General features: G+C 37.9%; 1 protein-coding gene across 1 annotated transcript in view; it reads left to right on the forward strand.

Moving 5' to 3' along the window:
* Positions 1–8,879: 8,879 nt before the first annotated feature.
* vav2 (vav 2 guanine nucleotide exchange factor) overlaps positions 8,880–20,008 on the forward strand; it is a gene marked incomplete in the record, with an annotated part of 232,681 nt that continues 221,552 nt past the window's right edge. The window contains 1 exon segment of the mRNA XM_036214407.1: positions 8,880–10,054. Coding sequence (XP_036070300.1) covers positions 9,851–10,054 — 204 coding nt within the window.

Consider the following 20,008-nt stretch of genomic DNA (forward strand, 5'->3'; position numbering starts at 1 on the left):
GTTAAAAATAATTCTTTCACCTGCATTGAACAGTTTCAAGGTAAAAATAAAATTTAAAAGTAAAAACAAATATTTAATGTGGAGTATCCCCGAGCGGGAATCAAACCCATGACCTTCTGAATGTGAGTCAGCAGCCATAACATTTTAACCAGACAATCTGCAATGTGAAAACAGGAAGTCATTGTTGATGGTTTAAGGTAATCACCACAACACTACTTTGAGAAGGGGAGGGGGGCATTGCAGCAGAAGCTGAGAGTTCCAGGGATTCTAGTGTTAATTGTATTTTTTCAACAAAATTGTTGGAAAAATAAAAAAATATACATGTGGATAAATTGTCAGTATTTCTTTAGAAAAAAAACATACTGGTCACTGAAATGACGTGAAATCAGCCAATGATTACAAATAAATGTTTACTGATTGTAGAAAAAAAATCTTTTAATATTTCTATAGATGTAAACAATAACCAGAAAACCCAGAAGAATCTCTAAAGAGGTTATAAGTGAACTTCAAGGTCAAAGTACATCAGTGTCAAATCACGGCGTCCATCACAGACAAGGACATCAGAAAAAAGAAAAAAAAAAGTCAGAGTGCTGTTTGACACAGAGCATATTGACAAGCCATAAAGCTTCTGGGAAAACATTCCTTGGACCATTTCAGAACATGCAATACACACAATTATTTTTTCAATGTTAAAAATCAGTTTTGGTTGAAAGTAACAATAAAGCCTCAAGAATCAGGGGATTCTGGAACAGAATATGCCGCTGAGTGTCAGAAAAACTGGTTTCTGTAATGAGACCAATGACTCAATGACCCAAATCACACAGCTAGAAGCAAATCATTAAACTCATTTAAGTGGTCTTCTATGAGCCCTGATCTTAATCTTAGACATATGGACACTTAAGCATCTGTGAAAGAAGCAACATGGAGAGGTTATCCTTCAAGCATGAGAAAATGGGAGCAGCTTGCTCTTGAAAAGTGGGCAAAAATAGGTAGTGTTGCAGTTAAGGTTAGCTTAAAAAGTTGAATTTTAAGCTATGGTTACCCTATTCTTTCAGGCCTACTACATTTGTTTGGTTTTCTTCTTTTTGTATTTGTTTATTTTACATATGAACACAGTACAAAGAAAGAGACCAGAGCTCCATGTCAGGTTTCTGTGTGATCACAGGAGGCAAACATAGTTTCTGATTGATGTCGGGCAATAACTTCCAGTCTCTCTGAGGAGCATCACTTGTCTTTGCTGTCAGATCCACCGTGATGGAGGTCAGAGTGAAAGGAGTCTTAGGTGGCAGAGGAAGTGGGGTTCTGTTTTGTGTTTTGAAATGTTGATGATAAAAGGATGTTAGAATAAAAATCCCTGACATTTTGGAAAGAAAGTGACTAGATGAATTTCCATCACTTTTTCTGCTAGTAGCACGTAAATATGTGCAAATAACATCAGCCTTTTGGAAAAGTCAGGTTCTTATTGGTTCAAAGGTCACCAAGTTATGACGTTACAAGTTTTTTAAATTAGTTCAAATGACTGCCTTGATGATCTAGTGTTAATCAATTGGGTACAAAACCCATGAGAGATGGGTCAAGTTTTCAAAAAGTTTTATAAAATAGTACTAAAGAAAGAGTAGCTTTACTACGGAACAGTGCTCAAGAAGAAGTATAAAACTAGTCATCTAACTTCAAAGTACAAAAGAAACTTCTCAATTTTGGCTTAATAGTTGGAACAAATTTGATTGAAAGTTTAAAACCAGTGGAATCAGGCAGACAAGAAAAAGAATTTTAGATACAATTTTAAAATCTCATTTGATCATCTATTATAAAAAGGTTTCCAGTGGTCCTTTAAATATGACAATGCTGTTTTTTGGCCAAAATAACTTTCATTTTCTAGGATATAGTTTCTGCAGAGCGTCAGCAGTTCTTTGGAAATTTGCCTGAGTTGTGTGCGAGCCTTCCTCCATTTCCAATCATCCTTTTGTTAACTTTATATTCTTTATGCTAGCTTACATCCCCTCACACCCCCAACCAAACATTAGCGGTGCAACAAAAATGGTGAGCAGTATCGGAGCTATCCAGCCGTACAGTTCTGAGCCAGACTCCAGTTCAGAAGAGGAAAACAAAGACGTTCATGGATATTTGTCTGCAAGTGGATGCCTCACAATGGAGCAGAGCAGGTGGCAGGTGGCTTGTGTCCTGCCGATTGTAAATGTTACGTAACAAGTACAATCTTTTTCAAACAGCATTTTTCTCCCTGTGCATGTATGGGTTTTCACTAGACACTCCTCCTTTACAGTCAAAACAAATGCCTGTTAGGTTAATTAATTATTCTAAATTGTCCCTAAGTGTAGATGTGAGTTTGTGGTCGTATTTCCCTGGTATAAACTGGAAACCTGTCCAGGGTGAATCCCACCTTCACCCACTGGTAGTAAGGATAGGCTCCAGCAACCCCAAAAGAGATTTATTGAGTTTAGAAAGTGAATGAATGTTTAGTCTTTTTGGCAACAACTAAGAACTAAGAATGGAGAAAGCTTTCATTTGTTTGTCTGATCCGTTGATATTTTCACAGTATATATTCTTGTAAAGCAGCATCACGGCTTCCTAATGGGCTTTCGCCTCACAGGGGGAAGGCCGTGGTTCAAATCCCAGCTGGATTCTGCCCATGGATGAATGGGTTTTCCTTTCTCCGGGCCCTCTGGCTTCCTCCTACAGTCCAAAAACATTCTTCATAGGTTGATTGGTTGCTCTAAATTGTCTCTAGGTGTGACTGTGAATGGGTGGGTGATTATGTTGCCCTGTGATGGGCCGGTGATCTGTCGGGGTGTACCTGCCTTCACTCAACAGTAGCCAGGTTAGGTCTTGGCAGCCCTGTGATCCCAAATAGGATCCAGTGGGTTAAAATAGATGGGTGGACTACTGATTATCAAGAAAAACAAAAAGCAAGGCTTTCTAATTTTTCTAAGTTTTAAATATATCACTGGAAGGACAATCCATTCATCATGGTTGCACATTCAAAGCTAGGCTAATGCAGAAAAACAAATGTTCTTCTTTTTTAGTGATTATTGCAGGTTTTTACACTACAACATACATTGAATAAATGATGACTGTAGCAATTAAAATTTTAAAAAGTAGCCATAAAATCTTATTAAAAGTTATGGTTTTCATCATGAAGTGACTCAAGTAAAGTCAAAATACATTACATTAAAAGAGCTCTAAGAAGGATTTTTCTTTTTTTACAAAAACTTTATTAAGTTAAAGTAATTGTTGCTACCCACCTCTGAAAACCACATCTGTCCTATCTTTCAAAATGTGCTATTAAAACCACAGAGTAACTTGATTCTGAGGTTTTGTTTTGTCTGCCACAACAAATACCATCACAGAGAGCATTCCTGCCCAGCAGCGACTGTGAAAAGTGTCTTTTTGTGGTGAGAACTATCACAGCAGCTTCACATGCTTCTAACACTTTAATTTCCTTTTTAAGTATCAAACATTTTTTAAGCTTTTTATGTCATGCTGTGATGTTGTCAGAGCAAACTTTGCACCCAAACAGCCATTACTGCATAGTTGTGACAAAGATAGTGTATCTCAAAGAAAGCTGACACCATTTTTTTATATATTCATCCATGTAAAGTTCAGCACAAACCTGTTCATCAGCTACTTTTTGTCTCTGTGTTCATGTTGGGATTTAAAAACTTTATTTTTTTTCTGAAGTTGTTGGAAGAATGAAAAAAAAAAACTTTCTTGACAGATTACCTAACTATTGGAATATAATGATGAAGATAATCAACCAAATGGAGACAGCTGAGGATGATGAACCAATAACAGCAGCTGAGTAGAAAAAAAAACACAGAATTAACAAAAAACTTAAATGATGGACACAAACCTCCAAAATTCAGAAGGTACTCAGAGAAACACTTCAGTTCTCTACTCTCTGAATATAAAAATCCTAAATCTATGGCATACCCATGAGAATTTAGAGCTATAGAGAAAACTGAATTAAAAGAGTAATGAGACAAGACAAAAAGAGGGCTCAACCAGGAACAGGTGGTGTATTGATGTGAAAGAAAATTAAGTGATTAATTGACCACTTATGATAATTTAATTTTCAAAATGACATTGTGAGCATGACAGGGGGAATGCTCACTTACAGAAGAGAACAAAGTCAAATCCAAGGTATCAAAGCAAAAGAGGCAACTATTTGAATTTAAAAAGAAGAATAATTGGCAGTGATGAAAGGGGCTATATCTATTAGCTCACAGGAGGAGGCTGTATTTAAATTATACACTTTTAAAAAGATAAAAAGGAGAGTGATTTTTTTTTTCCTTTTTTATAACCGTAAGTTGAATGTTATGTTACACATTTCTATTTTTTTTACATTTTAATTGATTTTCAGTATTGTTGACATCCATAAACCTAATCCTAATTCTAACCAGTTGATGTTTTAATTTAAAGATCCACTCCGATCATCTTTTGATCTATTTTCAAAGTGTTCCCAGCTGTCTTTTGATTATAATGAAGCCGTTTTTAATCAATATTTCACTATTTTCATCTGCTCTTGATTCACAACATCCATCCATCCATCTTCTTGACCGCTTCTTCCCTTTCGGGGTCGCCGGAGCCTATCCCGGCTACTGTTGGGCGAAGGCGGGGTACACCCTGGACAGGTCGCCAGTCTGTCGCAGAGCCTCAATCACACACCCATTCACTCCCACATTCACACCTAGGGGCAACCCAGAGTCACCAATGAACCTATGAAGCATGTTTCTGGACGGTGGGAGGAAGCCGGAGTCCCCGGTAAAAACCCACGCATGCACGGGGAGAACATGCAAACTCCACACAGAAAGGTCCCAGCCAGGAGTCGAACCGGGGCCTTCTCGCTGTGAGGCAAGAGCGCTAACCACTGCGCCACCGTGCAGCCCTGATTCACAACAATTTGAATAAATATACTATATCCTCTATCATTAGAAAACTGTCACAAAAACATGCTAAAAACACAATTTTCATCAGAGTGGGTCTTTAAATTTAACCTAATATTCCATGACACCTTAAGTCAGGGGTGGGCAAATCAGGGTGGGCAAACTACACGTGCGGCCCATCAAGCTAATTTATCTGGCCCGCCAAACTGGAATAAATGATACTGATAACCCTTTTGAATGTTTTATTTTCTGATGTCTCCCCATAGATGGTGCACTACAAATAAACTGACCCTTGTCTAGATGAAGAAAGTTATTCTGCATTCATGTGTTGTTGGAAGATTTGTTGTTTTCCAACATTAATGTGTGTTTTCTGAGTCATTTTTCCAACTCCACACGAACGCAGCATTTTTCTAAGTTTCCGATTTTTTCTGAAGGACATCAACTTGTCTGTGCAACAACTGAACAAACCAAAAACTCAAAATGTCCTGTTTTAAAATATATACATTTATTTAAAATCAAAATTAAAGCATGTTTTCGTCCACATTCCATGTTATTACTTTCTCTTAGGAAGTGGAATTATTCAAACATGGTACGGATTTGCTCCCAGTCTGGCCCTTCTGTCAAATTTTAAAACGCTTTATGGCCCAATAGTCAAGAAGTTTGCTCACCCCTGCCCTAAACCCTCAACCAAACCAGCACCGCTGAGATGTCACAAAGACTGGTTAAAGCTTCATGTAAAGCCTGCTGGTTTCAATAGTCAGTGTTAAATGTTTTCATGCACTTTATTTTTTTATGGAAGGCTGCACACGGGCAGGAAATTGACACACGTCAGTCAATATAACTGGCATCATCTTCCAGGATAAAGCACCGTCCTATTTTCCTCTCTTGGCACACATCAGACTAGCGTTAGCTTTTTACATCAAACACCCTATCACTGTCCTTGATCCGGCATGTCTGTATAGTTTTATCCACCAACTTTAGATATTTAGGTTTCCGGATACCCTTGGAAACTCTTTAAAAAGGCTAAACCAGTGTTTCGTTTGGTGCTATTGAAGAAGCAGCGGATACTTTTCCCACATCCGAGAGCTCTTACATCAGTCAGCTGAAGCAGGATTTCCGCAAAGCTGCAGGTGGAGGGTCACTTCTCGGTCAGACTCCTTGTAATTACATAGTTGTCTTTAATCCGTGCACCATTGCAAATGATCTTTTCTTGTCAAACATATTTTGTCTTTTTCATAAAAAAATGAATTTTGTATTTTTTTCATTGTCCTACTGACCTCCCATGAACCAGGTTGAATTGAGAAATACATGGCAGGACATCTAAGGCGTGTTCTGAGAAAGAATTCAGCGGCTTCTAACAGAACCAATTGTTTTCAGTCCAAAACATCCATGAAAAATCTACAACTTTGTTGAAGTCAGAGACAAACCTAAGAGCAGCTGCACGTCTGTCAGCACTAAATAATGTCCAGAAGAGTGCCAGGCCAATACGTGGCCGCATACTCTCATCAGGCAGTCTAGTATGCATGATTTGGGGATTTGTGGAAGACTTGCATTTTCTTTTATGCATTTCATTTTTCCTGATTAAAAACTGAAAAAAAAATACACATTAAATCTTTAGTTCTTTCTGCTTTCATATTAAGGTTGGATATGACTTTAAAGTGTATGTGAATAAAGTTTGCACGGGGAATACACAAAAAAAATAAATTTAGCGACATATTGCGATACTTTATTTGACGATACTTGTATCGATTTAAAATGCCGACATGGCAATATTTGATTAATTATTTAATAGCGTCCTTCAGTGTTTTCCACCTATTTTTTCTTATGCTGAAAAATATTTTAGTGTAGAAATTAGACGATGTTGACTGTTTCAAATATTTCTTGATTTACCAAAAGAAAAGTACCATGAATTAGCTCGGATAAAAGCAACTTTCTAATGAGATACAGCTGGACTGCTTATTGTTGTGAGTATTAAATAAAATTAGTTTTACCATTCTATTACAATGAATTAATATTCAAGTAGAGTTTTATTCTTCATCATATCCTTTAAAAAAATTGTGAAAAGATGTTCAGGTACAGTCTTTTGGATACATCGCGATACACATCGGATTGTGGCCCAGGCATCACAATACATATCATATCAACAGACTCTTGCCATTACACACCAGTAGTTTGCACATATTGATTCTAATTCTAAACAAATCAATCTGTTTTCATATATAATATGTGGACAACATTTACTAAAGAACCATTTCCTGAGTCAACTAAATAGAACATAGGAGTATTCTAAAAGCACGGTGTTTATGTCTTTTGTTGTTAAGAGTATAACATTTGAATATAAGGATCCATTAGCATTTGGTTGCTAATAAAAAGAAAAAAAAGTTGTGTAATTTTTTTCTTTATTCCAAATCTGCCGTTAACATTAAAGTTGCCGGATTGATGCAAAAATGTGGATAAATTTAAACTTAAATGGTAGGTACTATGGGATAGTATTGATTGAATTGTTTCATGTTTCATAACTATTATCTACCTTTTCCAGTTTGTTTTTGTGTTTTGTTTTTTTAACATTTCATTTTGTTTTCTGTAAATTACTTTTGAAATGTTTTTTTTTCTTTTTTTGTATGAACCAGAGGGAACCAGTAAAGGTAGATCTTTTAAAATGCTTTTATTTAGAGTAATTTGTTTTTACATTGGTGGCCATCACATCTATCCGCCTCTGGAACATTGTCATCAGGCTGATTGTCAAAATACTTTACATGATTTAACAAACTACTTGAGTTCTGTGGCAACATTTACATTGAAATATTATTTCCACTATCATTTTAAAATTTGTTTAAGTCAAAGATTGTACCTGAATATGAGTTTTCCATATGGGTACACTAAATTAGAAAAACAATATTGATTATATTCGAAAAAAGAGGATTTGTAAATCTTTTTGTTATTTCATTTCCATTTCCAAACAATTCATTAATCTATTAAAATTCATCTTTTCATAATAGCTTTTATGTAGTTTTATGTCCCCATATGTTTTCATAAGATTTTTTAAATGTTTACTAATAATAATTTAAATGTACTTGTGGGATGTGTGTCTGAACTGAGTTTTTAGTCTATTTTTATTTATTTATTATGATTGCTATTTTAACTACTATTTTTTTTATCTCACTGTTATTTATTTTTTTTATTGTGGAAAGAACTTTGAGAAGCTTTGCACTAGGAAAAGTCCTTTACAAATAAAGCTAAAGTTGAGATTGTATCAAGTGATTTGTTGGTGTGATTTGCACTTCAGGATAACCATAGATAGAAGATCCAAAAATGAAAACAATATTTTATTCAAGTAAATGTCTAATGTATTTTCCTGTTTAAGACTACAAAATCAGGTTGTAAAAAACACACACACAAAAGTATGGAGTTTAAAGATATCTCGGTAGTAATATCTTAAAATAAATGATTGAATTACCAAAACAAGGTGTCCTTTATTTACAGTCCTTTTGGCAAAATTAATATTCGTACTGATTGTAGAATACATTACAAAAATATATTTTTCTTTTGTCTACGCTTTTATTAAACAAACCACAAGTCTGCTAAAACTGAATCTTAATATAAAGACATATAGGTATAAATGTTTAAATTTGATACTTTTATTTTAGCAATATCATTGCATCCCTATAATAATTAGCAAATGTCATAAAAATAGACAAAAACAATTAACTGTAGCTGAGTATTTAGAGTTTTTCTTCATTAAAATACACCCTACTAAAAGTTAATTAGTATTAATTTACTTTTAAAAGTAACTTTTACAAATGTCTTTTTGTATCTCATTATTTATTTCTATAGAATACAATACACAAAAAAAAATTCCCAGAATTTTAACTGAAATGCAGTGTTATGTCCCGAGCTTTAATCGTTTAGATCTATTTCTTTGATATTTTGCTGAGCTGTGTGAGCTGGAACCCAACAAAACAGATTATGATGCAAAAAAGCAAAACAAAACACAAAGGAGGGATCCTGCTAAACGCTTTTCGACCAATAGAGGGCGCTCCCCCGATGCTCAATCTCCCAGCTCCAGACCAAACTACTCCCTGAAACTCCCATTTCTTGGAGCGACTGTAGACACTTTAGTAAAGTGCGGACGCGCCGTTCCACTTCTAACTAGGTGGGAGAGAACCGGCAACTCCACAGCTCCTCAGTCGGTTCCGAACCTGAAGCGTGGATGAGTGAAAGCCGGACAGAGCGGGGTTTGGACCGCGGAACATCTCCGTGCACAAGGGAACCTCAGAGCGAGGAGGAGAACGGAAGAGGGGGGAACCCCTCACAACAGCTCCGCTCTGTGCAGCCGCGTGCGCACGGGCGCGAGGCAAAGTAGCGTTGACGTGACGTTTAGCGGGACAAACGTGGACTCGGAGGCGAGACGCCACGCCGGAGCGTGCTTTCTTCAAAGAAGGGACATACGGTATAGTGAGAGCGTTCTTAAGCGTTCTTAATTCACATTTCTCCCCTCGGAAATAACTGGAACTTCTTGTTTTTGACGTTTCGCGGAGACGAAACTTGACATGCAAATGTTGTAGAAGACTCCGGGCTTTGTTCAGCTTCTTTTGGACCGCTTTCTCCCCAAACTGGTGTTGATGTAAGTAGAGAAGCTCCGCTTCCAGCTGTCTCCATCCAGTCTCCGTGGATAGAATTTGCTGGAAAAAAGTTTTGAGAATGAAGAGAAGAAAAACGCTGTCTTGAAGCGGAGTCGTGTCTTTGCCGCGAGGACAACAGACAGAGCTGACATGCGCGTGCGCGGGGCTCGCCGCAGCTGTTAACACGCAAAGTTGGGAACTTTGATAGTGAATGGTCAAGACTTCCGGTGAGACATCGAGCGTATTGCCCTGACCCGCAGCTTTCCACAGACCCGGGTTAACCTTCGAGGAGATCCAGCCCCCCCATCAGCCCTCCCCGGAGCAGAGATGGAGGAGTGGAGACAGTGCGGGCGGTGGTTGATAGACTGCAAGGTGCTGCCCCCCAACCACCGGGTCGTGTGGCCCTCAGCGGCCGTCTTTGACTTGGCACAGGCTCTGCGAGACGGGGTGCTGCTGTGCCAGATGTTGCACAACCTCTCTCCCGGGTCAGTGGACCTGAAGGAGATCAATTTCAGACCCCAGATGTCACAGGTGAGTCGGACCTCTGAAATGAGCTCAGGTGCCCTACCTGTACCTCTCAGTCACACCTCACAACTTCATTCTGGTCCAGTTTATTTTCATTTGTAGGGAAATATGTTTTGACAGCAATAGTTTCCGCCCTAAAACTCTCATTTATTTAAGAAAGGTGTGTCTGGTTTAGGGCTGCCACGATTAGTTGACTAATCGACTATTAAAATAAACAATGAATTTAATAGTCGATTAGTTGTTACTTTATATTATATGGAGTCGGAGCCGGGATGGGCACACTTTCTTACTCGTGGGCCAGAAAGGGTACTAAAATTTGACACAAGGGCCATAATAGCATTTTGGTAATTCACCTTGTCAAAGCAACAAATAACAGGGATCTCGACAAAAGCATGTTTTAATCTCAATTGAAAATTACTTTAAATAAGAACTTTTGGTGTTTTTATTTCAAAGCTGTTTTTTGTTCTTATTTTAGGGCCATTTTCACCAATGGGTTGATGGGTGATTAACTCCATATCAGGGAAACGCTGCATTCATGTGACGTTGGTTTAATCGGAAAAATGGCTGTCTGACTTGGAAATCATGCTAGAATATTGGAAAAAACCAAATCTTCCAATGCAGAATAACTTTCTTTGCCTGAACAAAGGTGAATTTTTCTGTAGTGCATCATCTGTTGGGAGATACCTGAACTGCAGGGAAAATAAAACAATATGGGAAATAAACATTGTTTATCATTCAGCAAAAAAAAAAAAAATTGCTTTATTTATATGTGAGGCAATGGGACCAAAACGTTATCTTTTGTGAAAAAATAGTTCCCTGTTTCAGGTGCCGACTGATTTAATCTTGTTTTAATAACAGAAACTAATGAAGGATGGAGGCTGCATGATCCATGAAAAGTTTAATAAACTATCATCTTCATTGTCTTTATTTTTATTTAGTTTAAAGCTAATGATGGTTAAGATGTTTGTTTTACATCCACTTTGCACATGAATCTATTAGTTGAATAATCAGAAAAAATAATCCGTGTTTAGACGACTATTACAATAATCGTTTTTGGCAGCTCTAGTCTGGTTTAGACTCCTGCAGGTAAAAGAAGAGAAGAAAGAAGAGGTTTTCTGAAACCTCAGAGCTGATGGTCGCCTGTTTCTAAAACTTTTTCCTTATATGTTTGAACATCTCACCTGATACTACGTTTACTCCGGTCTCCTAATGTTTGGCATGATGTTCACTTTGGACAAGCAGGAAGGAGCTTCTTCCTCTTTTTCTTTTGCTGTTTACTACTGTATGTCTGCCACTTACAGTTGTAAAAGGCTTTGTGTGAAATGTCATAGCGGTACAGATCTTGCTCCACTCATTTTTTTCACAACATTATTCCGAAATGAAAAACTTTGGCCAAACCAGAATCAATCCCCTACACCGACAATTTTTCCCTACATTTAGCCCATCAAACGGATAGTTATTGAAGAAAGTGACTGTTCGCACGTATTTTTCTGAAAACATGCAGCCAGTGTTGAATATTTTTCTTGGCCATACCAGAGGAAGAGTTAAGGGTTTTGGGTTTGGGCTAAATATACCAAATGGTTCCTGAGTGCAGCAGAGTCGGCAGCTTACCACTCCTTCAGGGAATGGGTCAAATTTTACACATCTTGATGCGTGACTAAAGGGACTTTAACTTTGAATACTTGCGTCCTAAAACAAAGCATGTACTTACAATACATCTGGGCAATGGATCAGTGTGCAACTTGGCTGCACGTATTATGTGTGGCCAACATATATTTCCATCAGTTTTTGTGCATGTCGCACAAAAATACACGTAGAAAACATCAGTCATTGAAATAGTAGTATCTTGAAATATGGACGTTACTAATCCTTGATGATGCCATTAATAGTCGCGGTTCATCTACATTAGCACATAGCTGCCAGCACTTGGAAGATAACGCGGTTCAAAACGCAGCCTTAAGTCCCTATCCTTTTTCCTTAAAAAATGAGTTTGGATGGCACTAAAGCTCCAAATGCCCCTACAAATGGAGGGGTAGGGAAAGGAAGAGGAAGAATTTGTATTTGGTGTCAATTAATTCCGGCCAGACACATAACTGCAATTATTAATTTCTGTGATCAATTTTCAAACAGTTGGCACTTCTGTGAAATACAAGCGATGCCATCTAAACGTCACTACCAAATCCGAGTCCATGGATGGTCAAACTTTGACTGGGTTAACTTTCTTTTATAATATTGGATTGAAATTCTCTGCGCTTTTCCAGACGCTCAAAGCGCTTACATTGTGTATCCATTATTCATTCACTCCTCATTCATACTTGGTGATGGTAGACTACTGATGTAGCTACAGCTGCCCTGGGGGCAGACTGGCAGAGGGGTGGCTGCCATTCCTCACAAATTCTTGGTAAAATGATATAAATCACCACCCTTTTTTAATTAATAGCCCTGTTTTTAAAACAAGTATTTAGGGTGATGTTTAACAAAGATTATTTAACTTGTAGTTGAGTCTGGTATGATGGACTTTTCTAAAATAAACAAACAAAGTGAGCTAAAACTGGGGTTCATGGTGGAGTATGTGGTTGGCTCTCTCGCCTCACAATGAAATTCAAATCCTGGCTAGGTCCTTTTCTGCGTGGGGATCGGATGTTCTTCCATTGTCTGTGTGGGTTTTCTCCAGGCACTCCGACTTCCTCCTACAATCTAAAACATGTTTCATAGGTTAATTGGTATCTCTAAATTGTCCTTAGGTGTGAATGTGGGTGTGTGGTCCTGCAACAGACTGGCAGTCTGTTCAAGGTGTTACCCCGTCTTTGCTTCACAATAGCTGGGTAGGCTCCAGCATCTTTGTGACTACCAACAGGGATTTGGCAATTTTGGAAAATACATGGATGGATTTTACTAAAACTAAGCAAATCTTTTTTTCTAAAAAATATGTCTGAATGTCTTCCCAAATATCCATCCTTCCTTTGGTCTTCTGAACCTGCTGTATTTCCACTCGAGGTTAAGGTAGCTTACTCACCTACTGAAGGGTGAAGGTGGGGTACACCCGAGGCGTTTCGATGGTTTATCGCAGGTCAACATTGAAACAGAAACTCACATTAACTTTGAAGGGACTGAGTAATCAGTTGAGCTATGAAGCATGTTTTTGGAACATTAGATGAAGCCATAGTGTCTGGAGAAAGCCCACACATGCACAGGGAGAATATATAAAGTCCATAACGTGGTCCCACCATCACCCAAATATGTTAGTCCTAATAGTGTCTACATTAATGCACAACATTTTGAGCGTTGGAAATGTGTCTTAGAATATATGATTAAACCCTGTTCTTGACTGTTTTCCATGAAACGGATCTCTGCCCGTTTCCACCAAAATAATGTCTCTTTGATTTCTCGATGTACATTTATTTTGTGTATCTCAGTTGATTTTCTATCAGCTTGTGTCCAGATAGGAAGGTGGTCTTCTGGTTGCAAATGCAATCTAAATTCTCAAACTTGAATTAGTTACTGCAGTAATGAACTCTGTGACCCTGAAAACTAGTTTAGTTCTGGGCTTTATAGTTTTGTTGTCTGAGGCGCAGAATATTTCAGCCACTGTGTGAATGTTGATTATGTTTTAAACTGAATATCGGGAGAATAAGGTGAATTTCTAAGAATTGAGTTATGTTTGACATTTCTGGGAGTTTTAGAAATGGGTTGAATTCCCAAACATCATAAAACTTGGCAGATGCTTTTTGGCAGTATTTACTTCCAGATTCTCCTCATTGCATCAAAGGGAAAACAAACAAAAAGCATTGCAGGAGAAACACAGATAGCAAGCTTCCTGTTATGTAATAAAACTAAGATGATCGAATTAATGCACTTTGTGATTAGATTAGAGGTTTGGATCACAGATGCCACTCATCCCAGTTCCCAGGACGCCAAATTTTCCACTTCATCTCCTCAATATTTCCAAAGCCAGACGAAGGAAGTTCAGGTTTTCAGAGGAAGTTGGCTTGAACGCAGCTGAGTACAAGTGCTCTCTGGCTAATGTTTAATTTGACTTTCATTCTCCCTGAAGTCTTGAATTGCTGCTGGCTCTCCCTTGCTGTCTTGGAGCTTGGTGAATAGATCCAAGTTGCCAGTTTGGAGAGATTTATTTTGGTTGCGGAGGCCTCAACAGCGACCATAGGAGGGTTTTTGGTCTCCGACAGGACATTAGACTGATATTGTTGGCATAGCCACAGTGACCCGTTTCTGTCAATGTGTGTGTCTCATCTGTCTGTCTGCCTCACACTTTTGATGCCTCACACTTCTCAGATTTCCCACTTTTGATTAAAACAAGTGAGATCCCTTTATACATTAAAAAAAATTATGTTAAATGTTGTAATTATTTTAAGTTTTTTGTTGCTTGAACTTGGTTGACATTTTGCAGATTAACACACAGTTAGGATGTGAAAGTGTGTAATTATGTCCCGTAGCAGTTACTGACTGCAAAGAAAATTGGGTTTATGCATTTTTTTTTAACTGTGCCTTAGAGCAAAAATTTTACTTCCACCACATTCTAAAACTCACCAAAATGTGCATGCACCTGGTGAAAAGGAATTTGGGGCATAGTAAACAACCATCTCAATAAATGTTGACATCACAAGAGGCAAAACCATAAAATAAATGAATAGGTCCAAAGTCTCTCTTGATACTCAAAAATATTTCAATTTCCACTAAGGAAACCAAAACACATGTGTCGGGGATATCAAAAATAAGTTTTAAAATCATTATGGGATGGGCAAAGGGCCCATGGCTTGGTCACCATTTTGTGCCAAAGTTTGAAATTTGACGATTTTCACATTTTCTCACAATATAGGTAAAGAAAACTTTTCTTCACGCAATCTTCACAAAATTTTTGTTTAGGTCTCCAACCATAACCAAAGTTTTGTCAACATTTGATCTCAGGAAGAGTGCCCCCTTGAATAAAGAAAGAAACAAAAGCCTTTAGTACCAATTTAAACGTCTTTCCTTGAGCATCAATGGTATATTGTTGCTTTTGAATGGCGTTAGCACGGCAAACTCGCAATGTGGCATTTCCCTGTTACATTTTTACTGTAATACTGTGAAAATGTAATCCATTAGCTCAAGCTGAATGAAACTAAATGGCATGCAACATGAATATATTAAACACGTGGGTGTGGTTAAAAAAAAAAAAAAAACTCAGTTGCCAAGGAAATTAAAAAGCGTACTTTTCCTAATTCTTCTAATAATTACATAGACCTTTCCATCACCTCCAGGCGACTAAAACATAAAATGGTTGCTATGGCGATAAAAGGTGCCATTTTGAAAAATATTTTTTTTCCCATCAATTTGTCACATGCAGCTCTTATCAGGGTAAAGAAGAAGTCTAGACAACTAAGTGAAACAGTATTTTTTCTGTTGGTCTTTCACACACCTGTACTGTAGACCAATTTTGTGTTTATAGTTTTGCGTCAGTCTCTATTTTTTTTTTGTTCGTTTGGTGTTTACCTTAACAGTACAAAACTTCAACTCTTCCTATTTTTTTTTTTTTTTTAGCATCGCCTTATCTATCTGATTTGTTGTTATTCATTTTCTGTTATCACTCTAACACACTTGGTTTTCATCTGTTAGCTGGCATTTTATCTGAATTTCTGATACTTCATTGTTCATTTGTTCACTCAGGATATGACAGCGTTTGCAACCACAAGAGCCTATGGGTGCAAAACTAGGCCAAACCATCAACCGCCCACCACTGTCCTTCATCGCTGCTATTATTAGTTTGTGGCGCTTTCCTGTGTTTGTTTGTGTTTTCATTGACAAGTGAGAGAGTTAAAAAAAATGATAAATTGATAAAGGCAAATCGTAACATTCCTTTTTTTGTTTGTTTGTTTTGCAGTTCTTACAGATTAGTCAGGATTCCATAATTTCAGATTTTTATTAGAAATGGCTAATCTAAGAAAGAGTCTGAAAACCAGCAGTATGTAGATTTATTATAACCTCGACCTACAAGCCATATGAAGCTCGAGCACAACGTTTAATGTCCTGAAGCATAATCATATCTAAAAATGCTAATGAAAATATCTATTGTTTTTTTTTTTCTTTAATTGGTGCCTAATTTCTCCAACCTACAAGGGGACACATTGTGCATCTCTTCATCAGTTGAACTGCGATGAAAAAGAAAGAACTTTAGTATTGAACCCCACAGCATACCTGCCTGAAGCACAGGATTCACTACTTCATTAAACTTGCCGATACTAGCAACACTTACCCAGAATCCAGTGTGGTATTTTGTTTTGTACTTAGTTAAATAAATACCAGTGCTGTGCGAGGTTCTTCTTACTTTCCAAAATGTGCTTTAACAAGTGCACTAACAGTCAAACAAAACTGCAAAAAAATACTTTTATTAAAAGCAATGATGGAGCATCAGAATATGTTGGAGATCATGATGTATTAGTCTATAATTCTATTTATCTGTAGATCTACTGACAGGTTGTACACAGGATTTCATGGTTGAGGTTGGATTGTACCAAAGATCAGCTTTGAGTTTCTTCCTGTTTGTATGGTGATGGACAGACTGACAGATGAGGTTAGACAGGACTCTCTGTGGACCATGATGTTTGCAGATGACATTGTGATCTATAGTGAGAGTGAGGGAGGAGGTGGAGAAACATCTAGAGGGATGGAGGTTTGCTCTTGAAAGGGGAAGAATGAAGGTCAACTGCAGCAAAGAGAGTATCTGTGTGTAAATGACAGGATCTCAAGTGGAATGGTGAGGTTACAGGGAGCAGAGGTGAAGAAGGTGGAGAAGCTCGAGTCCTTGAGGTCAACAGTCCAGAACAAGTAAATAGTTGATGACATATACTTAAAAAATGCTTTTCTCCCTTCAATAAAACCCATAGCGCTTTACACTCACAGGTCCCATGCACCTATTCACACTTTAATGGTGGTGGATTAGCCATGCAAGGTGTTAACCAAGTCACTATTTTTAGGGTTCAGTGGTTTGCCTTAGAACAATTCAACACACGGCAGGCAAACGGTAAATAGACCTGCAGCCTTATGATTAAAGTTTTACCACTCTACATCTGTGCCATAGCCACCTCAGAGCTTAGAGAAGAGGTGAAGAAGCATAGAAGCAGGTTGAAATGGGTGGAAACAGGTTTTAGGTGTGATGTGTCTCAATAGTGTCATCGAGAATAAAGGGAAAGGTGTAGAAGACTGTAGTGAGAGGAGCCATGTTGTTGGGTTAGACTGAGAAAGTGACAGAAGGCAGAGATGAAGATTTTGAGATTCTCTTTGTGAGTGAAGAGAATAGATAGGACCAGGAATGAATCCAACAGAGGAACAGGTCATGGTAGATGTTTTGGAGATAAATGCAGGAAGGTAGATTGAGATGCTTTGGACACGATGGGAGGAGGATCAATGATGATGTTGGTAAAAGGATGGTGAGGTTGGAAATACCAGCAACGAGTACCAGAAAAAAACTAAAGAGGAGCTTCATGGGTGTTGTGAAGGAGAATATTAGGGTGGCGGGTGCGAGTAAGGAGAATGCCGAGGATAACAATTGACTGAAGTGAATTGTTTGCTTTGGTGACCCCTAAACTCAGCTGAAAGACAGAAGACTTTCAGAGGCATCTGAGTTTATTTAGTTAGTATTTGCTGTCTCAATATTTTGTTGTGTCACTGTTAAAAATTGTGCTATTGCAATGCTATTTGAGTCACCGATGGATGCTTTCCTGATTTGTGTTGTCTAAAATTTATTATTGTTTAAAATTAAGGATCTGCTGGTTGCATCTTGTGGTCATCAAGGTCCCTGCAGATACACATTTTGGAGTAGGGTTCAATCTGCAAGTATCCTAAGCCACGATCTGCATTCCTGGTTCTTGAACAACCTGGTAGCTGATGTACTAGACCAGGGCTAGCCAATCCTGGTCCTAAAGAACCTCAACTCTGCCTGTTTTCCAGTTCTTCCTCACCAACTTCCACATCCTGATGGACTAAACACACCTAATTTGGGTTGTCAGCATCAAGCAGTTCAGGGAGAGCTGGAAAATTGGCAAGGTTGAGGCTTTTGGGTTGGTCAGCCCTTTACGAGACAAAGTTATTGTGAGGCCCAGCAACATTTTTAATATTTGAAAATGTGGTCTAACTGATTTGTGATAGAATATGTAACAGAATTGGTGTTCTGGGGTGTGTCTCCAGTTTTATATAGTTGTCTGTTTCCAGTTGTAAATAGTTCTTCTTCATGTCCAACCTATTTGTAAGTAGCCTTGAACACTAAGAGGAAATTGGTTCTTTTTGCATTTTTGAGGTGATGAAGTACCATCCTGGTCCTGAATTGATTAGTTCAGACAAGCAGATATGTTTCTTTCCCTTCTTTTTAAAATTACGCTTCCAGAATTAAATAAAAATGAAATTATGTAATAAACAAAGGCGTTGTTATGAGTTTATCCTTATTCTGTTCCTCCTTTTGTTCAGTAGCCTGGATATTATCAGCACCAGAAGCTCCTGACTTCCATGATTACAAGGGGAGAGAGAAATAGGGGTAGGGAGGGGGTCTTGATGGCATGCTTTGATCCACCCTCTAATTGTGCTCCCAGTCCTTCTGAGTGAATCTGCAGCGAGGGTGGAAACAGTGTCCACAGTGACAAATTGGGTTAAACCAAGTCCTGGCAGCAAAACAGGAGTATGTGATTTATGATAAAGGAAAGGTCAGAGCGCGTGTGTCGGTGTCAGTGGCTTAGCCAAATGAAGAGGAGGTGAAGCAGAGTGATTATGCTATTATCTCTGAACATCATTTCTTCTCCCTTCAATGGATGTACTCACACAATGATTGATAGTTTCGTAAATTAGTTTTGTCTCTTAGGATGGCTCATTGCTAAGCATTAAGTTGCATTGTCATAAAGTATGGGAACTAGGTGTTGTAATTGGTCATAATCCAGTGTGACCCACTCCATAACTGGGGCTTTTATGGAAGGGGTATTCACACACACACACAAAAAGGGATATGTTCTCATTTTGCAGTCATGCTCTTCAGATGTGAACAAACCAGCTCAGAGTGACGCTCTTAACCATCATTGATCCCAGCTAGTGCTCCAGTTCCTTTTCTGTTTTGCGTGCATGCATTCTGTAGAGCTCACGGGAAAGTCATGGCAGCAACACTAAAGCCAGCGTGCAGCTTTAAAGGATGACATAAAAGCGTCATTGAAGCTGCAATTAAGATGAGCTGAGATTTGCTGAGTCCACACTAATCCTAATTTTTTTGAGTCACTCAGGCATGGAGCCAGCCCCATGTGTTTTTAAGAGGTTATCAGTCCCAGACAGTGAGTAAAGTGCAGCATAACATTAACAAATCTGAATATAATTATTGTGATTTCCTTTCTATGGTCCTCTGGAATACATCCTGACAAAGCAAGTAGACTAAAACCTTTCAAAAAGAAAAATAGCATTAATATTTACTTTCAAAAATTTTAAATGTTGGTTGGAGGGAGACCTTAAATAATGCAGTAAAAATAAACATTAAATTAACATTTAGTAAATATAAGAAGCAAAAATCAAGCTTGAAATATTTGCTGTTTTGAGGTTTTAATATAACTGAATTTTGGTAAAGATCAAACTTCTTGTGTTTGTTTAATCCTTTAACACTGGAGATTTTGAACGCAACACCTAAATAACACACACTGTTTTACATATCATAACTCTTCAACTGTTTATGTGATCAATGTAAATCAGCTGTTGCGCTATTACTAAAGTAAAGTGTTGCATAAAGGCGCAAACCTGCTTCCATATAGATGGTTACAACTTTTAATACAGTGTTCCTGTTTATTGTGAGGGTTGCGTGCTAAAAATAACCCACATTAGGAGAAATCCACAAAGAGGGATTACAGATGTTTTAAGTCTGTAAATCTCTCGACTACACACTTTATCCACTTTTCTCAGACAGACGTAAACATTTTCACACTTTTCTCTCTTCTTTAAATT

Source organism: Oryzias melastigma, linkage group LG12, assembly GCF_002922805.2.
Source record: "Oryzias melastigma strain HK-1 linkage group LG12, ASM292280v2, whole genome shotgun sequence".
Taxonomy (NCBI): Eukaryota; Metazoa; Chordata; class Actinopteri; order Beloniformes; family Adrianichthyidae; genus Oryzias; species Oryzias melastigma.